Source organism: Takifugu flavidus, chromosome 15 (genome assembly GCF_003711565.1).
Source record: "Takifugu flavidus isolate HTHZ2018 chromosome 15, ASM371156v2, whole genome shotgun sequence".
Classification (NCBI taxonomy): Eukaryota; Metazoa; Chordata; class Actinopteri; order Tetraodontiformes; family Tetraodontidae; genus Takifugu; species Takifugu flavidus.
The window spans coordinates 5,946,429-5,971,451 of NC_079534.1; the positions used below are offsets into that span (position 1 = coordinate 5,946,429).

At 45.7% G+C, this 25,023-nt stretch overlaps 4 protein-coding genes across 5 annotated transcripts; 2 read left to right on the top strand and 2 right to left on the bottom strand.

Annotated features, from left to right (window-relative positions):
• Positions 1 to 10,274: 10,274 nt before the first annotated feature.
• LOC130539000 (cullin-3-like) lies at positions 10,275 to 13,904 on the top strand. The gene is made up of 11 exons (XM_057057060.1): positions 10,275 to 10,493; positions 11,193 to 11,353; positions 11,519 to 11,928; positions 12,019 to 12,164; positions 12,234 to 12,410; positions 12,495 to 12,665; positions 12,778 to 12,885; positions 12,960 to 13,084; positions 13,169 to 13,265; positions 13,365 to 13,487; positions 13,590 to 13,904. Exons 1-11 carry the CDS (start codon positions 10,275 to 10,277, stop codon positions 13,902 to 13,904), a joined length of 2,052 nt encoding a protein of 683 aa, XP_056913040.1.
• On the bottom strand, positions 13,720 to 17,817 carry LOC130538729 (dehydrogenase/reductase SDR family member 12-like). Its single transcript, XM_057056587.1, has 10 exons — positions 17,528 to 17,817; positions 17,049 to 17,182; positions 16,907 to 16,989; positions 16,740 to 16,835; positions 16,579 to 16,660; positions 16,447 to 16,508; positions 15,932 to 16,036; positions 15,640 to 15,730; positions 15,371 to 15,508; positions 13,720 to 15,125 (listed from the first exon to the last, which is right to left on the bottom strand). Exons 1-10 carry the CDS (start codon positions 17,581 to 17,583, stop codon positions 14,959 to 14,961), a joined length of 1,014 nt encoding a protein of 337 aa, XP_056912567.1. The 5' UTR covers positions 17,584 to 17,817; the 3' UTR covers positions 13,720 to 14,958.
• Positions 17,818 to 17,830: 13 nt separating this feature from the next.
• ap1s3b (adaptor related protein complex 1 subunit sigma 3b) lies at positions 17,831 to 21,612 on the top strand. Of its 2 annotated transcripts, XM_057056588.1 has the most exons (6): positions 17,831 to 17,991; positions 19,140 to 19,318; positions 19,486 to 19,594; positions 19,679 to 19,816; positions 20,420 to 20,481; positions 20,685 to 21,612. In XM_057056588.1, the coding sequence occupies exons 1-5, from the start codon at positions 17,989 to 17,991 to the stop codon at positions 20,459 to 20,461; spliced, it is 471 nt and encodes a 156-aa protein (XP_056912568.1). In that variant the 5' UTR covers positions 17,831 to 17,988; the 3' UTR covers positions 20,462 to 20,481; positions 20,685 to 21,612. The 2 variants fall into 2 exon arrangements, with proteins under 2 accessions (XP_056912568.1, XP_056912569.1); XM_057056589.1 differs by lacking the exon at positions 20,420 to 20,481 and having other exon boundaries at positions 17,833 to 17,991.
• scg2b (secretogranin II b) lies at positions 21,360 to 24,502 on the bottom strand. The gene is made up of 2 exons (XM_057056586.1): positions 24,346 to 24,502; positions 21,360 to 23,926 (listed from the first exon to the last, which is right to left on the bottom strand). The coding sequence occupies exon 2, from the start codon at positions 23,907 to 23,909 to the stop codon at positions 22,131 to 22,133; it is 1,779 nt and encodes a 592-aa protein (XP_056912566.1). The 5' UTR covers positions 23,910 to 23,926; positions 24,346 to 24,502; the 3' UTR covers positions 21,360 to 22,130.
• Positions 24,503 to 25,023: the final 521 nt, after the last annotated feature.

Genomic DNA, 25,023 nt, shown 5'->3' on the forward strand with positions numbered 1-25,023 from the left:
CTCGCAATAGCGCCTTCTGCTTGGCAACGGCCATACCGCAAATGCAGTCAGGTTGACAGCAAACCATCACCGTGCAACATCAAGTCACCATGACAACGACCATTTATCTCATTTGCATCTCCTGCTTGCATTATCGGCTGATGCCAAATATGGTCAACTTTCCCCCCCCCTGCACTTCCTCTTTGCCTCCATTTTTACAACAGCATGCGCTCGCTTTGCGTCTCGTGTACACAGACATCAACGCTTCTTATTTTTTTCATGCAGGATGTGAATGAAAAGAGGAAGCGCTTGTGCCAATGAGACCAGTTTGGAAGCTGAGCGATAAGCGGCGAAAACCGCTGCTTAAAAGCAGGAAGTGGGGTGGTGTTCAGGCTGCCGTTGCAGGATAACAAAAGAAAAGAAATACACAGTTTGATATCAAGATCCTCTCATTGCAGGTAGATCACCGCAGGTTCTCACTCACCCTCTCAGCTCTTCTGCTGCAACGTTGATGCAGATAAAATCCGTCTCCCCTGTCTCCCTGGAGTACCGATGTCCATCAAAGTATTGCTGGAATGTTGGACTTGGTCTCTGGAGCCCACACACAGAGCAACACTCAGCAGCACTCAGCACCTGTCTCCAGCCGCCTGTGCAGACAGAAAAAAAAGGTGGTCAATCACACCGGACTGCACGGCAAAGTGGAAACAGTAGTGAAATGCAGAGTCTAATACAATGCTGTGATCAAGCGTTCCATAACTGACGAGGAAATTTTAGTATACTGACCAGAAAAAGGTCAATGTTGATGTGCAACCCATCAATGAATAAAGATCAATATTAAAACATAAAGTGCTAAAAAACATTGTTTTAATGACATCATTGCTAAAAATATATGCTTTGATAGTGTATAATAACCCTGATACTAATAAGAATGAAAATGTTAAGAGGTTTATATAAGTATTGACCCGGGTCAACCTCCATGTCGCTCCATGTTTCCACAGTAGCCCAGAATAGACGAGCCTTAACATTTATTTTTTGGGTCATTTTCCAGGAGAAAAACTAGAATTTAAGACTGTCCTGATTTCTAAAGACATCAGTGAAATAACTATACTCATTTAATTAATGGAAAAATCCATTGTGTCCCCTGGGGGCCGCCGTATATCCAGTAACAGGCTTAAAACAGTCGTTTTTGTAAATGATGTTCTCACAGATGCCACAAAATCTAACAAAGTGGAGATTTGGTGCTCCACATAGGTGATGCTAAATATGTTAGACTTAGTGAGAAATGAAAGGATGTTTATGTGCATCTAAACCAAGAAATGTGATCCGATCTCTTGGGAAAAGTGGAGATGCTTGTTGATGACAGGTGTAACTTACTGACTCAATGTTCCAAGACTGATATTAACACCCCAGGTCATCTGCATGGCACTCGATTGCTGGCAGATGCCCTTTTTTTTTTTGCTTTTTTATATGAAAAGACTTTTACAATACTGCTAAATATGTGTTCAATACGTTTCACACTTTTCTGTACCCCAACAGAACAGTTTCAAGTATTTATCATCTGCCTGAGAAAAGAAAAGAAGAGCTGCTAAGTATTAAAATCTTTCTAGCCACTGTTTAAAACAGCAGCCTAAAACATACCACTGCAGCCCAGGATATTGTTTTTGCAGCTCAAACATCCCATAGTTGGAGAGATAATCCTGCACTTGCTTTAATTCTGAAAATAAATGATTAATTATGGGTGACGGGGCGGGATATCACGGAGATATCGTGGTTACTCTCCAGCTGGCTGATAAAAATTCTGTTTGCTGCGAAGTGTTTCAGCACATTAGGCAGATGAGACCAGTTTGACCTGGCCGAGGCTCGTGCTCAAGTTCACCTCATAAATGTCATCAGACCTGAAATGTGTCGATGCGCCTGCACCCGGAGGCGCTCTGGTCCGTTCCGATTGATGAAAATAGCAACCTGGCATGTCACATTATATTACCGGACCTTTCAAACAGGCCTATTCGGGCTTTTTTTTGTTCCCATATTGTGGCCCAGCGCCACAGCAAAACCTTTCTGGACTCTCCAACTGACCGTTCCGTCTCACCCACTCGGGTAGTTTCTGGAGGAACTCCGAGGAATCATCAGCGGCCCTGAGAACCTCTTCAGGAGCGCGGGGCTGCTGGGACTTGGGGGATAGGAAGTCAATGAAACCAAGCCTAATTTAGCCTCTGCTGCTCTGTGGGCTGCCAGGAATCAGAGTGAGACTCCTTCCCTTTTTAGGCCTCTCTGGACGCAGCAGTCTGCAAGAGGCTCTGCTGCATTCCAGGCAACACCGAGAAACTGGAAAAGTGAAAGATGCGACAGTCGGAACGGGTTAGAAAGACATCGTAATCATGACTGACAGTCTAGGTTTGAACGGAGGAAACCAGGAAGACTTTTAACAGAGCCCGGTGCCACCCTGGTCGAGACAAATTCCTTTCATATATTTTTGGTCCAAGAAATGAGAAACGTGCGTAAACGTGTGAACACACGACACTGCTTGTTGTGCATTTCTTTCTTTTTAGATTCCAGCTCAAAAGAGGGCTAAAAAAAATCTTAAAAACAAGCCTGACCAAAGCACGAGGGAGCACGATACGACTTGTGTGCTCTCACGGGCATCTGAAACAGATAGTCGTCATTGTTTAGTCACTCCCACAGCACACACATTCAGAACGAAAGGATTATCGGCCGAGCTTCTGTACATCACCGATGGCCAGGACCACATAAGTCATGCTCTGGTGCATTCAAAAGGATTATCTACGCTGGAGAGGGGACAAATTCATCAATGAAACCGTGTGTGCTGAGTCAAAGAATATAATCCCAGGAGTTCATCCAACGTTTCCTGGCTGCCTGTCTGTCTATCTATATCTGCACATACAGCGCTAGATGGTTGAGGTTGTCGTGGCTATCTCAGCATCAAACTATAATAAAACAAAATGAAATCAATCTGAGGTACCTATAGGGAGTGGATTTTACACAGGATATAACAGAGGCAAGTGTCCAAGCACACACACAAATCCATGGCCTTTTGCCGCCTCTCTTGTCCTGGTAAAAAACCGGCAACCCTCCCAGGTCACCTGTGTCTGCCGACCATTAGGTAATCTCACCCCATGCGTGCCAGCTATCCAGGACCTTCAAAATAAAAGCATGGTCAAATACCCCAAATAACTTACACAATACTTAGTATCAAAGAAACTAAAGGTGCATTCCCCAAAGCTAAACCACAAATAACAATAATAAGTAATAAAACATTACATTACAGAAGTTGTTTACCTTTCCAGACCCTCTAACGTCCTTATATAGTGCAGCTCCAGGAAAATCTTGATGCTGCCTGTGATCATTTGCTACCTTTTGTCACTCTTCTAATGTGGATTTAAAAACTACAGGCCATGAGGCCACACCTAACGTCAACAAAACAATAAATTACAGTGTGCAGGTGGTGTTTCATTTGGATTCATCTCTACAGTGTAACCATATTTAGCCTTGCGTCGGCCGTGCCGTGCAGGGAATGTTTACCAGTGAAGTGTGTTCGTCCCGTCTTTTTGCTTTTGTGCACAATACGTTCTGCCGCTCAAGGAAAAAAGTTTGGAATACCCGCAATGTCACAATAGAATTACACACAGCAGCATCATTGAGGATGAAAATTCCGAAGCATTCCTCGCAAAAGGAAGCAATGACCGCTAATTTAATACAGAATCCTCTTACCTATAAATACAAAAAGCTCCTTCAGACATTGATCAAACTGCTGTGGCGAGGAAGAAGCTGTCTCTGCAGTGCCAACAGCACCATCAACGATCGATATCTGTTCTTAGCGTGACAGCCCCCCCCCCCCCCCCCAAGAGCCCAAAACAACTCAAAAGACAACAAATACCATTACATCATCTGCAAACAGTACATCATGCTGCGCACTTAAATATGTGCTGGACAAAGGTTGGAATTGATTTCCTTCTGTATTAACTGTTATTTATTCATTCCACCTGACTCGTGTCTCTCAACACCATCAGTTCAGTCTCAGGGACTAGCAGGCTGACAGTAGCGAGCTCTACCAACAACAGGAGCACGATGTTTATCGTCATTTCAACAGCTGTCTGGCCTCATATTCAATTCATAAAGTGCAGCACTACATCACAACCACCTTCCCTACAGTACATGACCACTCACTGAGTAGCCTAGCAACCAGAGGTCAAGATGTCCCCTATTGCAATGCTAAACCTAGCTAAGGAGAGCGCTAGACATAATTATATCTCTTTTCAGTCGATCACATAAGCTTGGGCCCTAAATAACAGTCTGGTCCCACAAATCTCCAACGCCAGTACCGGCTTCAGGCTCACTTTAGGACTGGTGTCGAGCCCAAACAGTAAGAGAGGGGGGGCGGGGTTGGGGGTTGGTGTTGGGGGGAGCAATATGGGTTTAGAGAAAGACAGAGAGGAAAAGAAAAACATGTGGAGCCTGTGATTACTGAGTCATAATGACGATGTCGGATGGGCCTGTGGCATTGAGCTATGTCATTAAAGACGACGCAGAGAGGCTGGAAAACCTGCAGGCGTCTATTTGAAACAGCAGTGCAACGGAGGGCAGCGACAAACCAGCCAACCATTCAAACACCCAGCGATCATGGCCGCAACAGCGTTTCGCAAATATCCTCGAGCCGAGACTCTCTGGTGGCAGCATCGCCTCTCTCGCGCCGCCTTGTGGCGGCCGTCGCACCTCCTGTGGAAAAGCTCTGCTGCCTGAGTTTTAGGGTTGCCAGTGTTGGGATGTTTCCACCGGGTTGGCCGAATGACTCTTCTCGATAGGAAAACAAGCTAGGGCTGGCAAGTATAATTAGATCAGGATGTGCGGCACAGATGGAGGCAGACAATGGTTGGTTCATTCGTGGCGGGCGTGGAGACTTCGCTAACATGCTACAAAGAATCTGAGTTGTTCATAACCATGAAAGTGTCATTGGGACATCATTTATTTGGCTGCAGCGAGATGATGAAATCACATGAAGAATCTCAGTAGAATACCTATGGTTCAGACAAAGAGCATCACGAGGATCTCAATAAGTCAGAACCGATATCCCGAACAGACACACAAACACACACACACGGACAAGCAGACAAATTTGTATTTTTATCTGTGTTGTTACAGGAACTGAAACATTTGTCACCACTTCCAATAGCAACCAGGCCAACTTTAACCCTCAATCTCACAAAAATGTCCTCACATTTCTTGTTAAAATGTGTATTCTTCTCAGTATGTAGCATTTAAAGAAACACAAGCATGCACAAATACACATCCAAGTATTACTATCTTTGTGGGGACTTCCATTGAGCTCCTTTGCCTGACCCCATCCCAACTTACCTCTCCCACACACACACACACGCACGCATAAAACCATACCATTGCCATCTACTGTAGCTCAGAGGCGTGGGTGTCGGTTAAAGTTTAATAAATATCAAACCGAAGATCACAGAAGTTGGTTTGATGTTTAAGCAAAAATTTTAAGAATTTTAAGACTTCTTATGAAGGGGATTTCGCAGAAGGCAAATGCAGAAACTGACTTCAACCAGAGATTAGATGTTTGGATAATGCGCCTCAGTGCGGAGCTCTCGGCTCTGGGCTGTCTGTCTGAACGCGACGCTAATGCTTCATTTCAAATCTCCGAATGAGCAGACCTCGTCTGAACTACTGCTGAAGTCGCCATGGCTCAAACGCTTGACTGAACCTGAATTCTCACTCTGGGGAGTGCAACGCTTGCTGACGGAAAGATAAAACATCTTTAAAAAATGACCAGTAAAAGATAACTATTGCATAAAAATCATTAAAAATTGTAAATCCATCCACAGACCTTTATTCTATGGAGCTGAGGATTGGATATAAATCATCTTTTCATAACGTCCCAAGTGTTTGGACACAAAGACCTCTTGTGTTGCTGCAGAGTGTGATAAAGGCACAACAGTGATAAGACTCCCATGACCCAGGAGGCGTTTTTTTAGAGCTTCTCTATTGGGATTCTGGCAGCCTACATTCCCTGCTTCAAGGTCGGCGTCACAGCCAAATTAAATTACTTGTCCTGTTTCGTGGCTCTGGCGCCGCGTCAACAGCATCTTAGCAGAAACGATGAGTCTGGGATTCTGAAGGGAAAACGCCGCGGTCGACTCCAGAGCTTCTGGTGTCGCGTTGGCGGAGCGCGCAGCCGCGGACAAACGGGCTGAAATCAAAAGCAGAGGATTGAATTCCGCTTCTGTAGTCACTCAGAAAATCAATCACCTCCTGTGCGCCATTTTATGACACTGTCCTCTGAGCGTGGGGGTCACCAACCCAGCCCACGGGGCCTTACTCTGACATATATGTCGCACGTGAGAGAAGAATATTGGTCAGTGCGAAGGACGAGCCCTTTTCACAGAAACCTGAATTCACATTTTCAGATGTTATTAAGTCTCGATGACAACCCTGCCAGGAAAGGAACCATTACACAACTGTCAGCTGACGATGACGACGTTTCTACTTCAAGAACTATAGTCAGCCACGGTCCATCTTCCAGCTGCTTATAAACAGCAATGGCTGATACTATTATTGCACCCTAGTCGCTTCTGAATGAGGTAATATCCCATCACATTTTTGTTTAGGGTTGTGTGATTTAAATCTGTGACAAATTGTCGAGCCTCCCAAACGACCGGTTTGACCATTTTGAGTGGCAGCTTCTGATGGTTCTGGCCTGTTAAAGACGGGAGACCGCCACTCGTAAACAGACTCCCTTTTTCGAATGAGAAGAGTATTGGAGGTCATTTAGGGTTCAAACACTGACAAGCGCACACTGGAAATGTACACACACACACACACATACACACACACTAAAGAATGTGTTCAAGCAGCATCAATACAGCTACTTTGAAGAGGAGGTGCAGCTGTTAGCCTGTAGATACAAAATAAGGATTGATAACCAATATGAAGAGGGCCAGAAGGCCACTTCCTGAGAGGACAAACTTTTGGCTGGTCTGTGGCTGCACACACAATGTTCATGTGAAGTGTGTTCACATGAAATGCATGTTGTGTGTCTAGTTTAGATCCCTCCCTTATTTCTGTATTTCTGTGGAGCCGCCTGTCAACAGCAGCTGTCTCCTCAGGTTGTTATCAGCAGACAAACAGCTTACAGACACACCACAGAACGGCCAGTGGGTAATCTCTGGCAAAACACCACACGCGCTCAGCATTGCGTCGCTCTCCGCCGCTGGCGTCTATGACAGAAGTCTGTTTGTGGCGTCTGCCCGTTGCCGGGGCAAATCGCCGAGGAGTTGACGCAGCACCGAGCGTGAAATAATCGCATCTCATGTGGGAGCTGCAGGCGGAACAGAGCAGTAATTTGTGCAGTTTACTGTGCTGTGATGTAGGAGGTGGTCATGCGCTTCTCAAAAATCTGATTAGTCAGCAGAGGCTGCAGGGTTGCACCTTTTGCACTTCCTGTTGATACCAGTGGTGATGACCCTATAAGGACTCTTTCCAAGGAATAGCACACATTAACATAACAGCAAATCCCATTGAAAATGTGGTCACAGGAGAAAATAATAACAACTGAACAGACAATTCAATATTAGTATTATATTGTTAGTATTATAGAGCACTTTACTAGAAAAACTGATTATTGAAGTTATGGTAGTAGTGGAGCCTGGACTGTGGAAACACCCACTTTAAGATTAGAAACAGATTCAGCTTAGATTTATGTGATATAAATATGCATTTCAGTTCCTAATTCATACAAAGTTCCTGTTCTACTCAAATTCTAAATAAAAGAAGCACCTGCTTCAGGCCTGTGTGCATTCACCATGCGGCTGAAGCAGGTGCTTCAGGATGCAGCTGAAGGCATGAATGCACTGAACCATTTTGTAAGGTTTCTGTTGACATTACGCTTCCAAAGAGTATTCCTTTTATACACACATCAAATTTTTAATTAAAATGTTTTGATGCGGAGGACACAGATTTAATTATGGGTTGAGCAAAAGATTTTGCAGTTTTAAAGACGCTGGACGCATTTGCTTTATTCTATTGGTGAACACTAGAGGGCGGCAGAGTCCCATTCACCCAAAAATATAGCCACAACTGAGGAATATACATAATAATATATAAAATGCCTTTTTTAAAAAAAAAAACAAAAAAAAAAAACCAACTAGATTTCTCCATATTTCCTATTTTTGAAATGAAACTGTAAAGAGAAGAAAAACGAGCCATACCAGCAAACTGTGTGTGTTGGATGTGTTTCCAAGGGCTTTGGACATCGTGTAAATATGCAAGAACCACGAATTCAGTACCACGAATTCATCCTGTTGGGAATCAGAAAGCTTGATGTTATTGTTGCTCTGATAGTTCCTGAAAATGCATACATCACAGGGCTGGATTGTTTATTTCAATCACAAAACAATAGGGCCCTTTAACCTTTACGAAATCATCTCCAGGCACAAATGTAGGCGTGATTATATTTATGTTTTTTCGTTCCAAATGTGCTGCAGTGGCCAGAAAAAACTAAATTACCCCCTCCCAACATTACTTACCTAACACAGGAGCCAAATTTGAACCTTGAAAATTTGAGATTTCTACGATCAAAAGAGCTTTGATTAGGTTAGAAGGGATTCTAAAAATTGTGAAGGCCAGAAGTTGGACGCGCACGCACGCACGCAAGTTTAGTCAAGAGGCGATTAATTGAAATGTATTATTTAGAGACTAGGTTTTAGAATCGTAGACTAAATGTTCAATTTCACTTAATATCTGTACATTTTATTGTCGTATTATGTGTGGCGCTGCTTCTCGAGCAGCTGTCCGCGGTGTCTCCACTCTCGCGAGATTTCTGCGCTGCGCACAGGGTACAAGGGTTCCCCAGTGGTTTTAAACATCCTAAACAAAAAGAAATAGTTTCGAAAGATCGCGACCATTAACAAAGTAGATCGCTAGTCATGAAAAGAACAATTGAGAAATATATAGAATAAGAAAACGTCGAGGTCTTTTCACTCAATTCAATTGGAATAAACTTTATTTATATAGTGTTTGTTACAACATTGTCTCCAAAGAAAAAAAGTCATATAGCAAGAGTAGAGTTTTAAGACCTAGCACTGGGAATAATAATTTACAATTATTTAGCTGGAATTTTAACTGAAATTCTTTAGGATGGATTTGTTCTTACTGCAGATGGGGGAAATAATCTATGTTGCCTTTTCTTATATTTTTGATAGTAAAACATGTTGAAAAGCATAAAGGATAGACTTCAGGCTTTTGAAATATATGTCGTTCACCTTTCTCTGGTGGAAAAAAAAACTGAAACTGCTCAGTTGATGCAACTATTCCTCCATTTTGTCTTTAAATCAATTTCATAGGCCTCTAAAGCCAGTTTTTCTTCCATGTGACCAAATATCAGTTGCCTGTGACCTTTTTGTACCTGTAACATTCTTTTAAAAACACAAGCTATCGACCTTATTTTGCACCTTATTTTATAGGGCTGTCATGTTATATCTGCTCTTTCCATGATCAAAGCACAACAGCTTTGATTCAGGCTAACATGTGTTGCAAATATGTTAGCTGCGTTACAACAACCCTCTGAAGTACTGATACTGGGACAACATTAGCCACTGTGAGTAAACAGAAATAGAGCCTAAGGTGAGATATTGTCAACAGAAGACACTTGATTCCCCGAGTCTCTGCAAGGTGCTCGAAATGTGTTAATCATAGGGTTTCCTACTGCGTGTAGCAGGATGTATAGATGTAAACGCAGCATAAAAAACAATGCTTTATCCCCTGCTAAACGGCAGGGAGGAAGGGCATCCTGGGTCATGATATAATGTACATGGCGATTGGAGGGGTGACTCTTGAATGTATATGATGCCAGAGCTTGAATGGACAGAAACAAACACATCCTTGTACTTCTGTTTGTGAGGAATATTGTAGTAATAATACATGACCCAGCTTCTTAACCTAGTCCTAACCAACCCAACTAACCCCCTAACCCTTTCCCTAAGCTAAACTTCACCACATCTCCACCGCCAAACATGCCTCCCAATTTGTGAGGACCAACCAAACTCCCACCAAATGTCCTCACATTGCTAGGAGAATGCATATTTTAGTCATCAATATGTAGCAAGTGCAAAGACAATCACTGTTCTGACATTTTTCTGTGGGGATTTAGGCTTCACCAGTCATTGTTTGAACTGATTACTAGCCAGATGCTGTTCCGTTTAGTTACCATTGGGCTTATATTTTGTATGTTTTTTAGTGATCAACATCAGTGACCTCATCTTCGTGAAATGTCTTTTCACCTCTACCAGATGGACATAGACGAGGAATGTGTGGACAACCTGTGGAACAATCTAAAGAGTGCCATCCATCGAATCCTAAATAAGGATAACAAAGGTTTATGCTTCTCAGAACTGTACCACACTGCTTACACCCTGACGCAGCTGAGGCGTGTAATGAAGATGTACACAGGCTTGAAAGAGATCATTACCGAACACCTCCTCAACAATGTAAAGCAGCATCTTTCTGTTAATTGTGTTGTTAAATTTATATTTTAAAATATATCATTTATTTTGCTCATCATACCAAAGTTTTTCTGACATTTACTTTGCCTTTTTTTTTCAATCTAATCTTTTCAGGTACAGCCAGAAGTCCTCAGTTCGCTTTATAATAATTTTCTAGAGACGTTGTATCGAGCCTGGACGGATTATCAATTTGAACTTGCAATGATTAAAGACATATTCATCCGTATGGTAGGCGCTTTACAGCATTATCTTAATTTTGACTGTTGTAGAAATGAATCATAGGGAATTTGTAGCGGGATTCACAGATCCTGATACAAGAAATGGCCTCAAATCAAGTTTCAGACTATATATACCCTGCCATGTTGCTTTTGATCTAGAGTCTCTGGCTTGTGTTAGCTTGTATTATTATTTTATTATTACTTCAGTTAGCAGCAAAACGTTTTCATGTTGAACTCTGGAGAGACTAATGAATGCAGGAAAGACCAGCAGAAGAACCAATATTAGTAGAGTGTTTACTGTTAAAGGGATCTTAATTAATGATGGGGCCTGGGAGGGAGTGATGCTAATGACCCGACTGAAGTAAAACATTTGGTGGCGATGTCAAGCACAATAAAGCTGCCTTTAGGGCATCTCTCTCTTCACCTGGTTAACCACCAGTTGACCTTTCTCCCTCTTGTCTTCCAGGACCAGATCTATGCTAAAAATCACGGTATGGACAGTGTGTACACGATTGGCATCACCATCTTCAAGGATAAGGTGTTAGGCCACAACGCCATTAACAAACAACTGCAGTGGACATTGCTGGGCATGATTGAGCAGGACAGGAAAGGAGCGTTTGTAAACAGGTAGGCAGGATCACCCTAAACGACCCTAAGTAAGCCCCTGCCACTTGTGGCTGAGAAGATCAGATTGATAAAAAGTGGTGTCTAATGTAGCTTCTGGAGGCATCTGATTGTGTGACTGCTCACTGGGGGGTTCTGTTGCTTTTAACGACATCATCCCTGTTACAGGGAGGCCATCAAAAACACCTGCCAGATGCTGATGATTCTTAGCCTCGAGGGCCGGTCTGTGTACGAGGAGTATTTTGAGAACGCTTTCTTAGATATATCAACAGAATTATTCCAGGTCAGTCTTTGCAAAAGCCGGCGCGTCCGTTTTCTTTCCGGAATTAAAATGTCGCCGCTCTTTCAGCTGGAGAGTGAGAAATTTCTGGCGGAGCAAAGTGCGGACAAATACTTGACGAAGGTGGAAGCCATCATCACCCAAGAGTGCGAGCGGGTGCTGAGCTGTATGGACATCTCTACGAAGGAGCGCATCATCCAGGTGGTGGAACAGGTGATGATTACTGACCACATGCAGACCGTAGTGGAGATGGAGAACTCCGGCCTCGTTTACATGCTCGAGCACACCAAGGTACAAGGTAAAGGAAGCTTTTGTCTTTAAGGTAACTCAAACGCTAACTTCCATAAAATGAAGGAATGCGTGCAGTTTCTCCGTGTTTTGTTTTAAGATTTGGCACGTATGTACCGGCTCTTGAGTCGGGTCCCGGGCGGCCTGAAATTGATGTGTGACACCATGAGTTCTAGTGTGAGGCAACGGGGCAAAGCTCTGTTTTCCCAAGAAGAAGTAGGCGCGAACCCTGTGGACCAAATCCAGGTGGGCTCCCTGCAGGACTTCACCTCGAGACGGACAGGTCCTGTTGACTCCTTCTCCCTCTTTGAACAGAATCTTCTGGACCTCAAGGCCCAATGTGATCATTTCCTTGCTGAGGCCTTCAACAACGACAAACTCTGCAAACAAACCATAACAGGGGACTTTGAGCATATTTTTAACCTCAACTCGCGTTCACCAGAGTATCTGTCGCTCTTCATTAATGACAAGCTAAAGAAAGGTGCCAAAGGGGTGAGTTTCATGCATCTGAAGCCGTCCAGCCCTTCCTGCTTTAGTGCCTCCTAATGTTGTTCTCCTCTCTGTTTTTGGTATCAGCTGTCGGAACAGGAGGTCGAGTCGTTCCTGGAAAACGCGCTGATGTTGTTCAAGTTCCTGCAGGAGAAGGACGTGTTTGAAAAGCACTACAAGCAGCATCTGAGCGACAGGTTGCTAAGCAACACAGGCGTGTCGGATGAGATAGAGAAGAGCATGATCCTGAGACTCAAGGTAAGAGCTGCGTATACAGACAGACGCAGGTCCAAATGTCGCTCATTACACCCTCCATTCTGGGTGATGTTGTCCCAAAAAGACGCCCAATTCTTTCTTTTCTCACTCACAGACAGAATGTGGTTTTCAGTTCACTGCAAAGCTGGAAGGGATGTTTAAAGACATTAGCGTCTCTAACACTACAATGCAAGAATTCTGGTCCCACATCCAAACCATGCAGGTAAGCCAATGGCGGCGTGACAACATCTGGTTTGTTCCTTCAACTGAGTATTTAAATTGCTTGATTTCTTTAAGATATCGCTAAGTGGCGTGAACCTCTCAGTCAAAGTTCTGACTGCGGGCGTCTGGCCAACACAGTCACCAGCACCTAAATGCAGCATCCCGTCTGTTCTCAGCAACGCATTTGAAGTCTTCGGAAGGTGAAGCTCTCTCAGCGATACTGTTGCTCTTTGTTCCTGTGCGTGAACTGTTGTTTCGTGAACTGTTTTGGGTTATTTTTGCAGCTTTTATCTCGAGAAACACATCGGTCGGAAGCTCATGCTTCAGCACCACCTGGGCTGGGCAGAAGTAAATGCCACCTTTTACGGATCTCTTAAAAAGGTGCATGAATGTTCATGTACAACCCCTTTTTTGTGTCAGATTGGTGGGAATTTAGGTGTTTCTTGCATTAGGGTCATTTATTTTGTGTTGAATTTGCAGGAAAATGGTGCAGATGCTTGCGCGAGCGATGCTCAGGTGACTCGGAAGCACATACTGCAGGTGTCCACCTTCCAGATGACCATCCTCATGCTCTACAATAACAGAGAAAAGTACACCTTTAAGGTGAGCCCCCCCCTCCCAGAATTTCCTTTATCGGAAAGGAGTTGCACAAAAAGATGCAGTCATCTGCTGTTAAATGTGACATTTTTGCCCATGTTCAAATAGGAAATCCATCAGGAGACCGACATCCCCGAGAGGGATCTGGTACGAGCGCTGCTGCCTTTGTTCTGGGGAAAAACCGAACAGAGGGTTCTGACAAAGGAGCCCAGCTCCAAGGAGCTGGACAGAGGGGACATTTTTACGGTCAACGACGAGTTTAATTGCAAATGGCACAAAGTTAAATTGAAAACAAGTGAGCAAGGGAGCAATTTATCAGTGTTCACAAGTGGATCCTCCTCTAAAAGTTCTGTCTATTCACTCAAGTTGCTGCTAAAAAGGAAGCGACAGTTCCAGAGAAGAAGGAGACATCTCACAGGGTAGACGAAGAAAGGAAGCACAGGATCGAGGCAGCCATCGTCCGGATTATGAAGTCAAGGAATCGGCTGCAGCACAAAGTCCTGGTTGCAGAGGTAGCCTCCACCTGAAGCTCTCTGAAGATGATTGTTTTTAGTCTCATATTTAGGCGCCTCTGATTGTGGTTTCCGTCTCTTTTTAATGTCCCATTTCTCTCTGATTTTTCTATGGTCTCCAGGTGACTCAGCAGCTGAAGAAAAATTTTGTTCCTTCCCACACAGCAGTTAAAAGGTGCATAGAGGGTCTAATAGAAAAGGAGTTTTTAGCAAGGACACCTGAGGATCAAAAAGCATACATCTACGTGGCATAGAGAACAGGCTGTGAAGACTGGAGTGTACGTTTCTCAGCTCTGGCACCTCCCCATGCTAACGCCTCCCACGTTTTTTTCCCCCGCACTATGACTTGAAGTAGGAACCCTCCACTTTTTAGACGAGTCCCCTAGAGGCTGAGCTATTACTTCTCCGACCCTTGAGCAAGGTCTCAAACCCTTAAACGCTCACATAGGGCCCTGCGATGAGCTGGCATCTCATCCTGGGGGGACCCTTACGCAGCTGGGATAAACTCCAGCACCCTCCCCGTGGTCCCCAAATGGATACATCAGTCAAGAAGAAGGAAAGAAGACTGGAGGGTTTTCATCTTAGCATCCTTGTCACTTAGACTCACAGCAGATTCAGTTATATTCATCAAGGAAGTATAAGTAAAGTAATTAATGAAATTCAGCCTCAGGTTTTCCTGTCTAGCGTGAAATAGCTGTGGTGAAGCTTTTGTTTTTTCATGAATGTAATTGTATATGTGGAGTGGAGCCCAGAACATCCTCTAATGTCTTTATATTGCATTCAGCTTGAAAACATCCTTCAATAAACCGTTTTTTCACAGTGAAGAATCATTTGGCAGATTGAGCTTTAGCTTCTTTACAGTTACAGTGGCGTTTGTGATAGCAGAGGTCTAAATATGACAAACGTGCTGATTCTGAAGAACATCCTAGAGTAGAGAGCAGCCTAAACGTAATGGAGGCAGCATTTCAGAGGGTCTCAGGTGTAGCAGGGTGTGTGTGGGCGTCAGGCTCTGCATCAGGCTGTGAACGGATGGCTGCAGCCAGAGCGTCCAGTTGAATGATGAAAGCCTGAATGTCTTCTGCAGCGCTGTGGGTCCACGCCAGAGGCAGGTGGGTGGGGACACACCTTCGATCTGCAACACAAACATTAGCCTCGACTTCATCCCCATAGGACAGGGAAGTCACAACCCAGGCCTTGGGGGCCGCAGTCCGGCCGGGTTTTCCGAACTACCCCTTAGGTGACTTTCGCCTGCATTCCCACTTTCCTAGGTGGATGTTTTTCTGCCTGGGAGGACAGAATTCCCAGCTGGATAGAACAGACTGTCTGACACCCCTACCACAGGAGGGTGGAAGGAATGATGAAGAAGACCCCACTCACCTTGAAAGAACTGCCCACTTTGGGTTCTGGCAGCCGCCCTCGACAGCGCTAACCACACAACGGTGTCGGCTCCTTGTTCGACACGGCGCAGCCTCTCCCCCATCATCCGGTGGAACTGGGGCATCGATTTAGAAACAGCTGCACAAAAATTCAAGAATGAAAAAAAAAAAATCATCCTGAGGATCTTGTTTAATTGAAAAGAGCCACTGTAATGATAATTAAAGTATCTGTACAAAGTTTTCCTGTTATTTTTGCAGAGGCGTCAATACCTGGTGTATCTACCCAGCCTGGGTGCATCACAGAAAAGTGAATAACCGGGTTGGCTTTGGCCCAGTGTTGTGTCAGCACCACCTGCTGTCTCTGAGAAAATAACACAGGACCACGCACAGTGTCTGAAGCCTGAAATAGGGTTTCCCTGTGCCTAAACACTGATACTTACCAACTGCTCCTTTTTCATATTAGCATAGTGGTGCTAACGCATACTGTTATTTAGCATAATAATCACATGCACTGACAAACTTAGGTATTCTGAAGATTTTGGGTTATATTCCGACACGCTACCTTGTTCTGAGCATAAACCATGACGCTGTCAAAGAAGCCTTTCTCCGACTGTAAGTCATCTGCTCTCAGTTTCTGGACCAGCATGCCGCCTGAGGACACAGTGATCTAACAGTCAGGGAGAAAAGAGGCGCAGTTTAGACAACAGCCGCGGTGTCTGAGTGTTTGGACAGAGTTTGCATTGTGCCCTCCACATGACACAGGCGAGTACCGCAATGGTGTGTATGTGAGTATGTGTGTGCCCTTGTATTTGCTACATAATGCGTACCAAAACACTCATTCTGCTAGAGTGTCAAGTGGGGTTATTTTGGCTAAAAGGACAAGAGTTAAGACATGTTTTGAGGTTGAGATTACAATAGGTTGTGGTTAGGGTTAGGGGATTAGTTGGGATGGTTATGGTTAGTGTAGGGAGATGAGTAATGTATTATGTCTATGGAAGGCCCCACATTTTTAGAAATATGTGTATGTGTGTGTGTGTGTGTGTGTGTGTGTATGTGTGTGTGTGTGTGTAGGCCTACCACCCGTGGATCTCGGCTCTTCTGCAACAGCGGTATAAGACTCTCGGTGAGGATGTAAACCCCTAAATCAGATGAAGCTGTAGCTTTAACCCTGTGATCGGTGTGATCGTTTAGAGCAAAGTGAGGCCTCACCCATAGTGTTGGTCGCAAAGTTCTTCTCCAGTCCCTCTGCGTTCGTCTCCCTCTTGTGCACCATACACCCGGCATTGTTTATCTACAAAGAAAAACACATAAGAGAACAACATCAGATCATCGGAGATTAAAAGGGATCAGAGGAAATGGGCAACACCTACCAATACATTCAGCGTCCGGTGCTGCTGCTTGAAGGCCTCAGCAAACTCCCAAACTTGACGGGTTTCCTCCATGTCGACAATATGGACGTACACCTCCTAATAACGAGCAGATGGAATCCAGGTCCTCTTTCACAAGTCATTATTTTCTTCATTCTGAAACCACTCACCGTGTTCCCAGACTCATTGACAATAACCTCCCTGGCCGCCTCTGCTCTATCTTTGTTCCTACACACCATGTGGACAGTCCCGCCTGGAAACACACACACATCATCAATGAGGGTGCTCAGCAGAGAGCAAACCTCAGCCTACCTTTCTGGGCTACAGCCATGGCGGTCGCCCTGCCGATTCCGCTGTTGGCTCCAGTGATCATGAAGGACCTTCCCACCACGGACACGTCCAGGTCCTGGGTGTCGAAGTCTTTCGCTGCTGCTTCGTATCCCTTCCTAACGACGCAGAGGAAAAAAACTCTAAATGAATAACTTCAAAATGTGATAGACTGAAGAGGAAGGGTTGGTTTTTCCATATTTGATCTGTGGTAGAGTCAAGTAATGTGATCAACTCAGTAAACTCTGTAACTACTGGTACAGATTGCACAAAAGTCAATTAATGTGTGATGCACAAGCCTGTTGTTTCTGTTCTACAGATAACTTAAGAAAAAAAAACATGGTAGACAATCAACCATGCAATTAAAGCAAAAGGACAACTAGAATAACCATCCCTCCAATTCTCGTCTACTTGACGTTCTTTAACGTTTGTAATTAAATCAAGAACATTGGGGGCCGACTAACCTTGTATACTGGTGGATTCCATTCAGGAACCAGACAGCGTTCCGGTACAGAGACATGATCCAGAAAAAGCGCTCCAGCTTGCGGGTCCCCGTCAGCCCAGACCAGAGTCACATGGCCCAGACCGGGTTGCAGCGCTTTGCCGCCCCCTGCCGACGCAGCATCGCTAAAACACCCAGCTGTCAGGAGACAGTGTCGAAGTTCGGAAAAAGCTCTCCACAGGTTTCCCGTGAGCTCCGAAAGAGAAGATAAGTCATGTCCAACCCCGACGGCTGTGACGTTTGACGCCCCGCCGCTGCTCCAGCGGTCAGGGGGGCGGAGTCACGCCGAACCTCGCTCACTGTGGCCGGAGCGGACGGCGGACCAGTATGCGCCCAGGCAGCGCCGTTGGCCCATTGTGAGGATTAAAGTTCTTCATTTCGGAATCCGCGCATGACCTCTCGGCTCCTGGTGCACGGGTCAAAATGGTGAGTGGCTGTTTTTATCCCCCCCCTCTCCAGGTAAACGACAGCGTTGCGAGTCTGTTCACCTGTCGCACCTGCTGTCGCTCAAAAGCGGCTAAAGCTAAGGGCTCCACCTCCGCACACGGAGGCCTATTTTCTCCACGCCGGGTGGTCTAAAAGCAGATGTGTTCTGTGTACAAAGGGGTTTTTCCTCAAGTTTCCCCCCTCTTATTTATTTAACAGTTTTATAGTCAGTTGGAGGCCATTTCCCTGTTACAGAACAGGTTTCGTGGCTTTTTAATTTGCATAAGGGCGGAAGCAGGAAAGACCAGTATTGGAGCGACTGTGGACGAGCTTTAACGCAATACACAACCCTCACCTGGATAAGAAATATTCGCTTATCTCCGGAAAATGATGGAACTACTGGAATCTAGAGTGGTGCAGTTCGGATAGCTTTGATTAAATACTTTTCCCAAAATGTTTCGCAACCTTGTTGATATGAAGTGACTCGGGAATGTTCATGTTTCCTGAAAGTTCTGTAATCAGAGATGAGGGTGCCGATGACACTTAATCACAAAGTACTCCTCATTATTTCGCTTCTTTTATTTCCAGCGGATCCTGAATCTTCTAATCTCACTCGTTGATTTTGTCGATAGCTGCAGGTTTTATTATTCATTAAAAAAAACCAATTATTTAAACTTTTAGAACCCAAGTATCGAAAAAAAAGAGTCCTAAAGTTAAACTAAAGTAGTAATCTAAATAAATCAAAGGGGTGCATTCCCTCCAAACACGGACATCAACATTTATATGGTTACAGAACTTTATGGCTAATCTGAATTTGCTTTTACTTCAAATAATCAATTGCCTACCAGACAGCCTGATCCTGGGCCCTGGGCTGGTTGGTATCCATGACTACCACATATTGACTTTTATACCTGCATGTCTTAAACATCTTTCCACACTTTGCAACAGTGCAAACACAAGCTCCAGCATTGGGATTATTTAGTTGTGGAATATGCTGTGATAGGGTGGGGTATTAAGTGCATTCTCCTTCCTCTTGGAATTACCTACTTGGAGTCCTCCGTGAAGGTGGGTGGTCCATCATTTTCATGATGATTCTTTCTTTTTCTAATCTGCAGCGTGTGTGTGTGTGTGTGTGTGTGTTTTGCTAGATGCGCTTCCTGCTGCTCTTCAGTCGCCAGGGAAAACTGCGCCTGCAGAAATGGTTCACTCCCATGTCAGAACGTGAAAAGAAGAAGATCATCAGGGAAATGACCTCCATGGTGTTGTCACGACAACCCCGCTCCTGCAACTTCCTTCACTGGAAAGACCTAAAGATCATTTACAAGAGGTGAGCCCTCCCTCCGTGTGTTGCCTTCTGGACTTTGTCTCTTTGTTCATTATGACCCACGGTTGCTCCCCTAGCCACGGCACAAACTGCATTTTTTGCAACTTATTTTACTACATGTGTGTAAATGTAGCACCTATAAAATCACAGCCGTGTTACCTTCTCTCCAGGTATGCCAGCCTGTATTTCTGCCTGGCTATAGAGAACCAGGAAAATGAGTTGTTAGCCCTGGAGGTCATTCATCGCTACGTGGAACTGCTGGACAAATACTTCGGCAATGTACACAAATCAGCTTCGTCTTTGTCCGCTCAACGGGCGGCGGTCTCCATGATTTTCACCCTCTGCTTCTGCGTCTCCTCTCAGGTGTGTGAGCTGGATATCATCTTTAACTTCGAGAAGGCTTACTTCATCCTGGATGAGTTCCTGATGGGGGGAGAGGTCCAAGAGACGTCCAAACAGACGGTGAATCGCTGCATCGAAGCCTCAGACATGCTGCAGGAGGTGATATGCAACACAACACATGACGCAGGCCGCCATCTGCGGATTTGTGAGCGTCCAACTATGAGACGCACTGCTTGAAATGATTAAGAAGCGGTATTCCGGATGAGTGTTTTGGAGTCAATCGTGTGCTGGCAGTAACCTTTATAACAGACGCGTCGGCTTGTGTGAGATGATCCAATCGGCATCGTAGCCAGTTGCATAACCAGCGGTGGTGCTGCTGTGATCGTGGTGTGCTTTTTTGTCTTTCCTTTAGCTGTTAGTTTAGTGGACATTAGCTCGTGCTTCTTTTTCTTTTATAGATTTGTGGTCATGCTGTCCCCCCCAATCCCTCTTTCTTTCTCTCTGTCTCTCTCTCTCTGCTCGCCTTATTGCGAGTGAGAGACAGATTTCCCTGGAATGTGCTGTAGAGTTAGCATTTTAGCTGACGCCCTCCTCCTCCGCCTGTAGGGTCATGGCTCTGTGTGGTACAGTTGTTTACTGGGTGTGCTGTTGTCTGCTTTGGAGTAGGCCTGACTAACACTACTGATCTAGAGTGTGCGTGTTTGTGTGTGTGCGCACGTGTGCAGTGTAGCCTCCTATTCATTTTAACCATTATCGCTTCAGGATGACAACAGTGATTGGTATGAGGTGGAGCTGTTTGGATGACCTTGAATATGGACAGCAAGGTTAGATGTTCTGCTTGTGTTAGTTTGCCATCTTATGTTGGTGTGCTCAGCATTCACTGGCAGGCAATGTGTAGCTGTGTGTGTCTGTGCAGGTGTGTGATAGAGAGAAGCGTGTGTGTTTGTGTGTGAATATTAGCCGCACCATGATTCCTGTTTGCCAGGGTCACCGCCTCAATCGTCCTCTCTTCTCCTTCTTCTTGCAGACCATGGAGGAGTACATGAGCAAACCTGCATTTTAGCCTGTGAGGGACTTTTTACCAGTGGGAGGAACACAACGTACTGTACACGACTCAAAGTTTCTGAAGGCAAAGAGGCACTTTGATTCTGATGGACTTTTTAGAGAAAGCTGCCTACTGCCTGAAGCATCTCGGCGGCGCCACTTCCTTTGAGGGCAACGCTTGTTCTTAGGTGTTTAACTGAAGAAGGGGAACATTTTATAGGTGTGCAAAGCTGCAGATGTTATTTAGATTACTTAATAAAAAGGAATTATGGTTCACTTCAGTGGGAACCATGAAGGGATTTTTAGCTTCGTAAAGGTCTGTTAAAATGGAATCTTTTCATCATGTAACCATGTAAGCTCGTGTTTCTTAATATTTCAAATTTAAGTGTTGAAAACATTTATAATTGATGCTCTAATGTTTTGTATTTCTCACTAGAACAAAGTAATTTTGAATGAGATGAATTGTGACTCTTTAAAAAGAGCTTTCTGGAGTTTGGGTGTGAATATCCTGCTTTTTAGAATATGCAATTTCTAATGTCTGTTTCAGATTAAAGCATGTTGTTTTCATAAATGTCCTTGTCGTTCTTCCTGCTGTTTGACAAAAACTGTTTATCTCTCATTTTAATAAGGCAGCACAACTCAGCAGGGAGAAAAATAATACAGCTGATGCTTTATTCGTCTGTGAGTCATAACACACCATTGGAACATGTACAAAATGGTTTAAAAATGAGCAAACGTTGCACAAATCACTGGTATAGGCCAACACAGCTTTGCAGTATGAAAGGGTCGGAAGGCAGGCGACGGTCTGATATTAAGAAATATTAATCCATAGTAACATTAAACCCACTTAACCCTGAATATAGAGTCACAACACCACTGGTTCTGAGTCCAGCCTACTGTCCTAAAATAAAGTATATGATCGGCCCTTGAACACCTCTGCATTCTCTTTGTGTTCTGAGGGCCCAGGCAGCATTATACTATATAGTTTACAGATATATTTAAGGTAAGTAGTTTCTCAGAGGTGAAAACCAAGTGTTTTCAGTCATAATAGTCCATAATTGAAAATATATATACCTGTTCTCTGCTCTTTACAAACGCGGTTAATGTAAACACACCGTTTTGACATCACATGTTCTCAGTAATTTGGACTTCATTAAGGTTGCTCTGATTTGGCATGTTGACTGATCGCATCCAATCGAAATCTAAAATACTTCTATTCTATAGTGTTCCTGCAGCAAATAGGGGCTTGTTTTTCTATATCGGACCCGTGAGACATATAGGCTATAGCTCGTTTTCATAAAGGTAATCATGAGTAATACTGGCTTATAGTTCATACAATAGAGACCTGGAAACTAGATCACGTCCACCAAACTGATTTTGAGACAGTGTAAATATTTAATTTATCATGTGCGTCTTGCGGGGCCTCCGGCTACATCCCGGCCGCTATCTTTTCGCGGCGCTCCCTCTCCTCCTCGTTGGCGGTGTCTGGCGCAGAGGTCTTGGCAGCGACCTCGCCGTTTCCCTGCATTTGGGTCGGGTTGACCTTCTCCTCCGCGGCCGCCTCGGTGCCCCTCTCGGCCACTGGCCTCTCCGGCTCCCCCTGGCCCTGCAGGTAGTCCTTCAGGGCGCGCTCGTACAGCTCATGGCGCAGCTGCGCCTGCGTGTCCCTCTTGCTGATGGTGTTGGGGTACTCGGTGAGGATTTTCGCGGCCAGGTATGTGGTCACCTCGTCTTCCACGTCGCCGTCGTCTTCGTCGTCGCCGCCGTCGGTCTGACGCTTCAGGGGCATTTTGTTGAGCTCGGACAGAAAGAGGTTCTCCCTGCGCCCTGATGGAGGTGGCATTTTAACTGGATTTGCGGGGTTTGACGCCATTGGGAGTCTGTCGGAGGAGATGGGGGTCTTCATGGGCCTCTGCACTACGGGGTACTCGTTGCTGATCGTCTCCACGCCGATTATGTCTAAAAAGTCCTCCCGATCCATATCCTCAGGGGCGGGCTTGCTCTTCAGCGGCAGTTTGCGGCTGAAATACCTGATCTTGGGGGTCTGACCTGTCGTGTAGCGAGCTGGCCCCTGGGAATCACGGTGCAGCTTCCTGAGCTCCTCGGTCAGCAGCATGTCGATGAGGTCCTGCGGAGGAACGTGGAGCTTCAGGGACAGTTGCAGCAGCTCCTTCACAGTTCGTGGATCCACAATCGAGGGTCGAATCAGCCTCTTCCTCTGCTCTCCGCTCTTGTCTCTCTTCTGCGTCTGGTCGCTCATCTCCAGGACCTTCAACAGGTAGTAATCTACGAGCTTGGTGTCGTCGTTGGGACCCTCTGGGTCCTGGCTCGCACGGCGCTCCATCTCCTCTCTCTCTGCCTCCTCCTGGTCGTTCTGCACCGCCCTGTCCATCTCTTCGTGACTCCTGTCAACCATCTCCTCCGTCTCCTCCCTCTCCTCCACGGGGACCCACTCCTCTCCGGCATCCTCATAGGCCTGGTTTCTGGGGTTGAATCCACCTTCCTCCTCGTTGTCATCGTCCCCGAACACGTTCCTCTTTGGGCCGGCCACCGCGGGCATCCTGCCGAGCTCCTCAAAGATGGAGCGTAAATTGGCAAGGCTCTGGGGCGTGTACTGCTCATCCAGGTCCTCCGTGGCCCGCTTGGACGCATCCGGGTTCTCTTCATCCTCAAACATCAGGGGTAATTTTTTGTGAGGTTGGGGGAAGTTGCCATAATCTGCCGGTCCGTTCTCGGGGGTTTCCGTGTCTTTGTTGCGGTGCCTGTGCGCACGTCGGTCGTTCCTGGACGCCGACGCGGGGCCGACTTTGACGTCTTTTCCGCCCTGATCCTGGAGAGACGTGAGGAGGACTTTCATCAGCTGCTCAGCGGTAATGTCCTGCCTCTGCGTGCCCGGGGCGGGCTGACGATCCCCGGGACCCTCGCCCTGCTGGGAGGCGAGCTGGAGCAGAACCTTGAGCTTTTCCACTTCGTCATAATCCGTGGGTTCAGGTCGGCTCCCGCTTCGCTGTTTCAGATTTTCCAAGTACTCCAGGGCTTTGATGAGGTCAGAGCTGGGTGAGTAGGCAGCCGGCTGCCCCTCGCTCTCCCCACCCCGGAGCCTGTAGTGACGGGGGAGAGACGCAGCCTGCACGGCGCATCCATGGAGGAGGAAGGCGAGCAGGACCACGGCTCTCCCCGCGGGCAACTTTTGGTGGAAATGCAGCATTATAGGCGATTTATTACCTGCAAGAGAGTCAACGGAGAGAGCGCAGATGTTAGTCAGCAAACGCAAAACCAGATAAGCACGGAGGATGCCGAGGATCTCGGATCATTTGCGCGTCACGCAGTCTGTTTGGATGCGGGGATTGAGAAATTGAATGAAACGACGCCGCGCTTTGCCTGAGCTGATGCACTCACAACACTGCTTGAGTCACTCGGCGCGTTGTTACGAGCAACCCTGATTCCTCCAAAACAACACCGACTTGCACGGGAAGAAACGCTTCTTATCTCCGACCATCTCACTACAAAGACCTTAACGCGCAGATCGATAACCGCCATTCTTCCATAAATCGGCAAAAAACCTGCGAATAATCTAATCTGCGATGCACATTGACCCTCAGGATGACTCACATATATGAAAGAATAAGAATAACGGGTCTTACTTTAAGGAAAAAGAGCTCAGATCGCAGTGAAGATGTTTGGCATCTCCTCTCCAACGGTGCTGTTCTCGTCTGTTTTCAGCACTTGGACAGCTCCCCCCGTTATATGAGGCGACACCTGACCAACACGTCATCACACGAATCACAGCAGACGCAATAACCCGCTCCTAAAAAAACCCATCCACATAAATGATTCAACTTCACCCTGCGATGCTCGGCTGCATTAAAAATAGTGCTTTGCGGAGCAACCGGCGACTTAAAAAAGATCCAAACATCCTCGAAATAGAGAATGGATGCGTGTTTTGTCGACGCTGATCAGCTTTTAGCAAAATAAATTGCAGTCACAGGAAAGGTATACCGGAGTTTTATCAGTAAATGCATCCCAGATGTGCCAAAAATGCAAGTGCAATGGATCGCTCGGTGTATATATATGAAATTCTCCATGCCTGTTGCCGTCTTTGCCCTCCCGGAAGAGGAATGGTTAAACCCTCCAGCGATGACTCACAGGCTCAAACCACCGCGGAGCTTCTGTCGCAGTTCTCTTTCTCTCTGACAGACAGCACACCGGTAATAAACAGGCTCCTGTCGACACGAGGGTCAAACGCCCCCTGAAAACTGATAAAAATAGGAGCTGGGTTCGAGGATAAGTGGCGGGGCAAACGTTTCCAGTGAGAGCCAAAT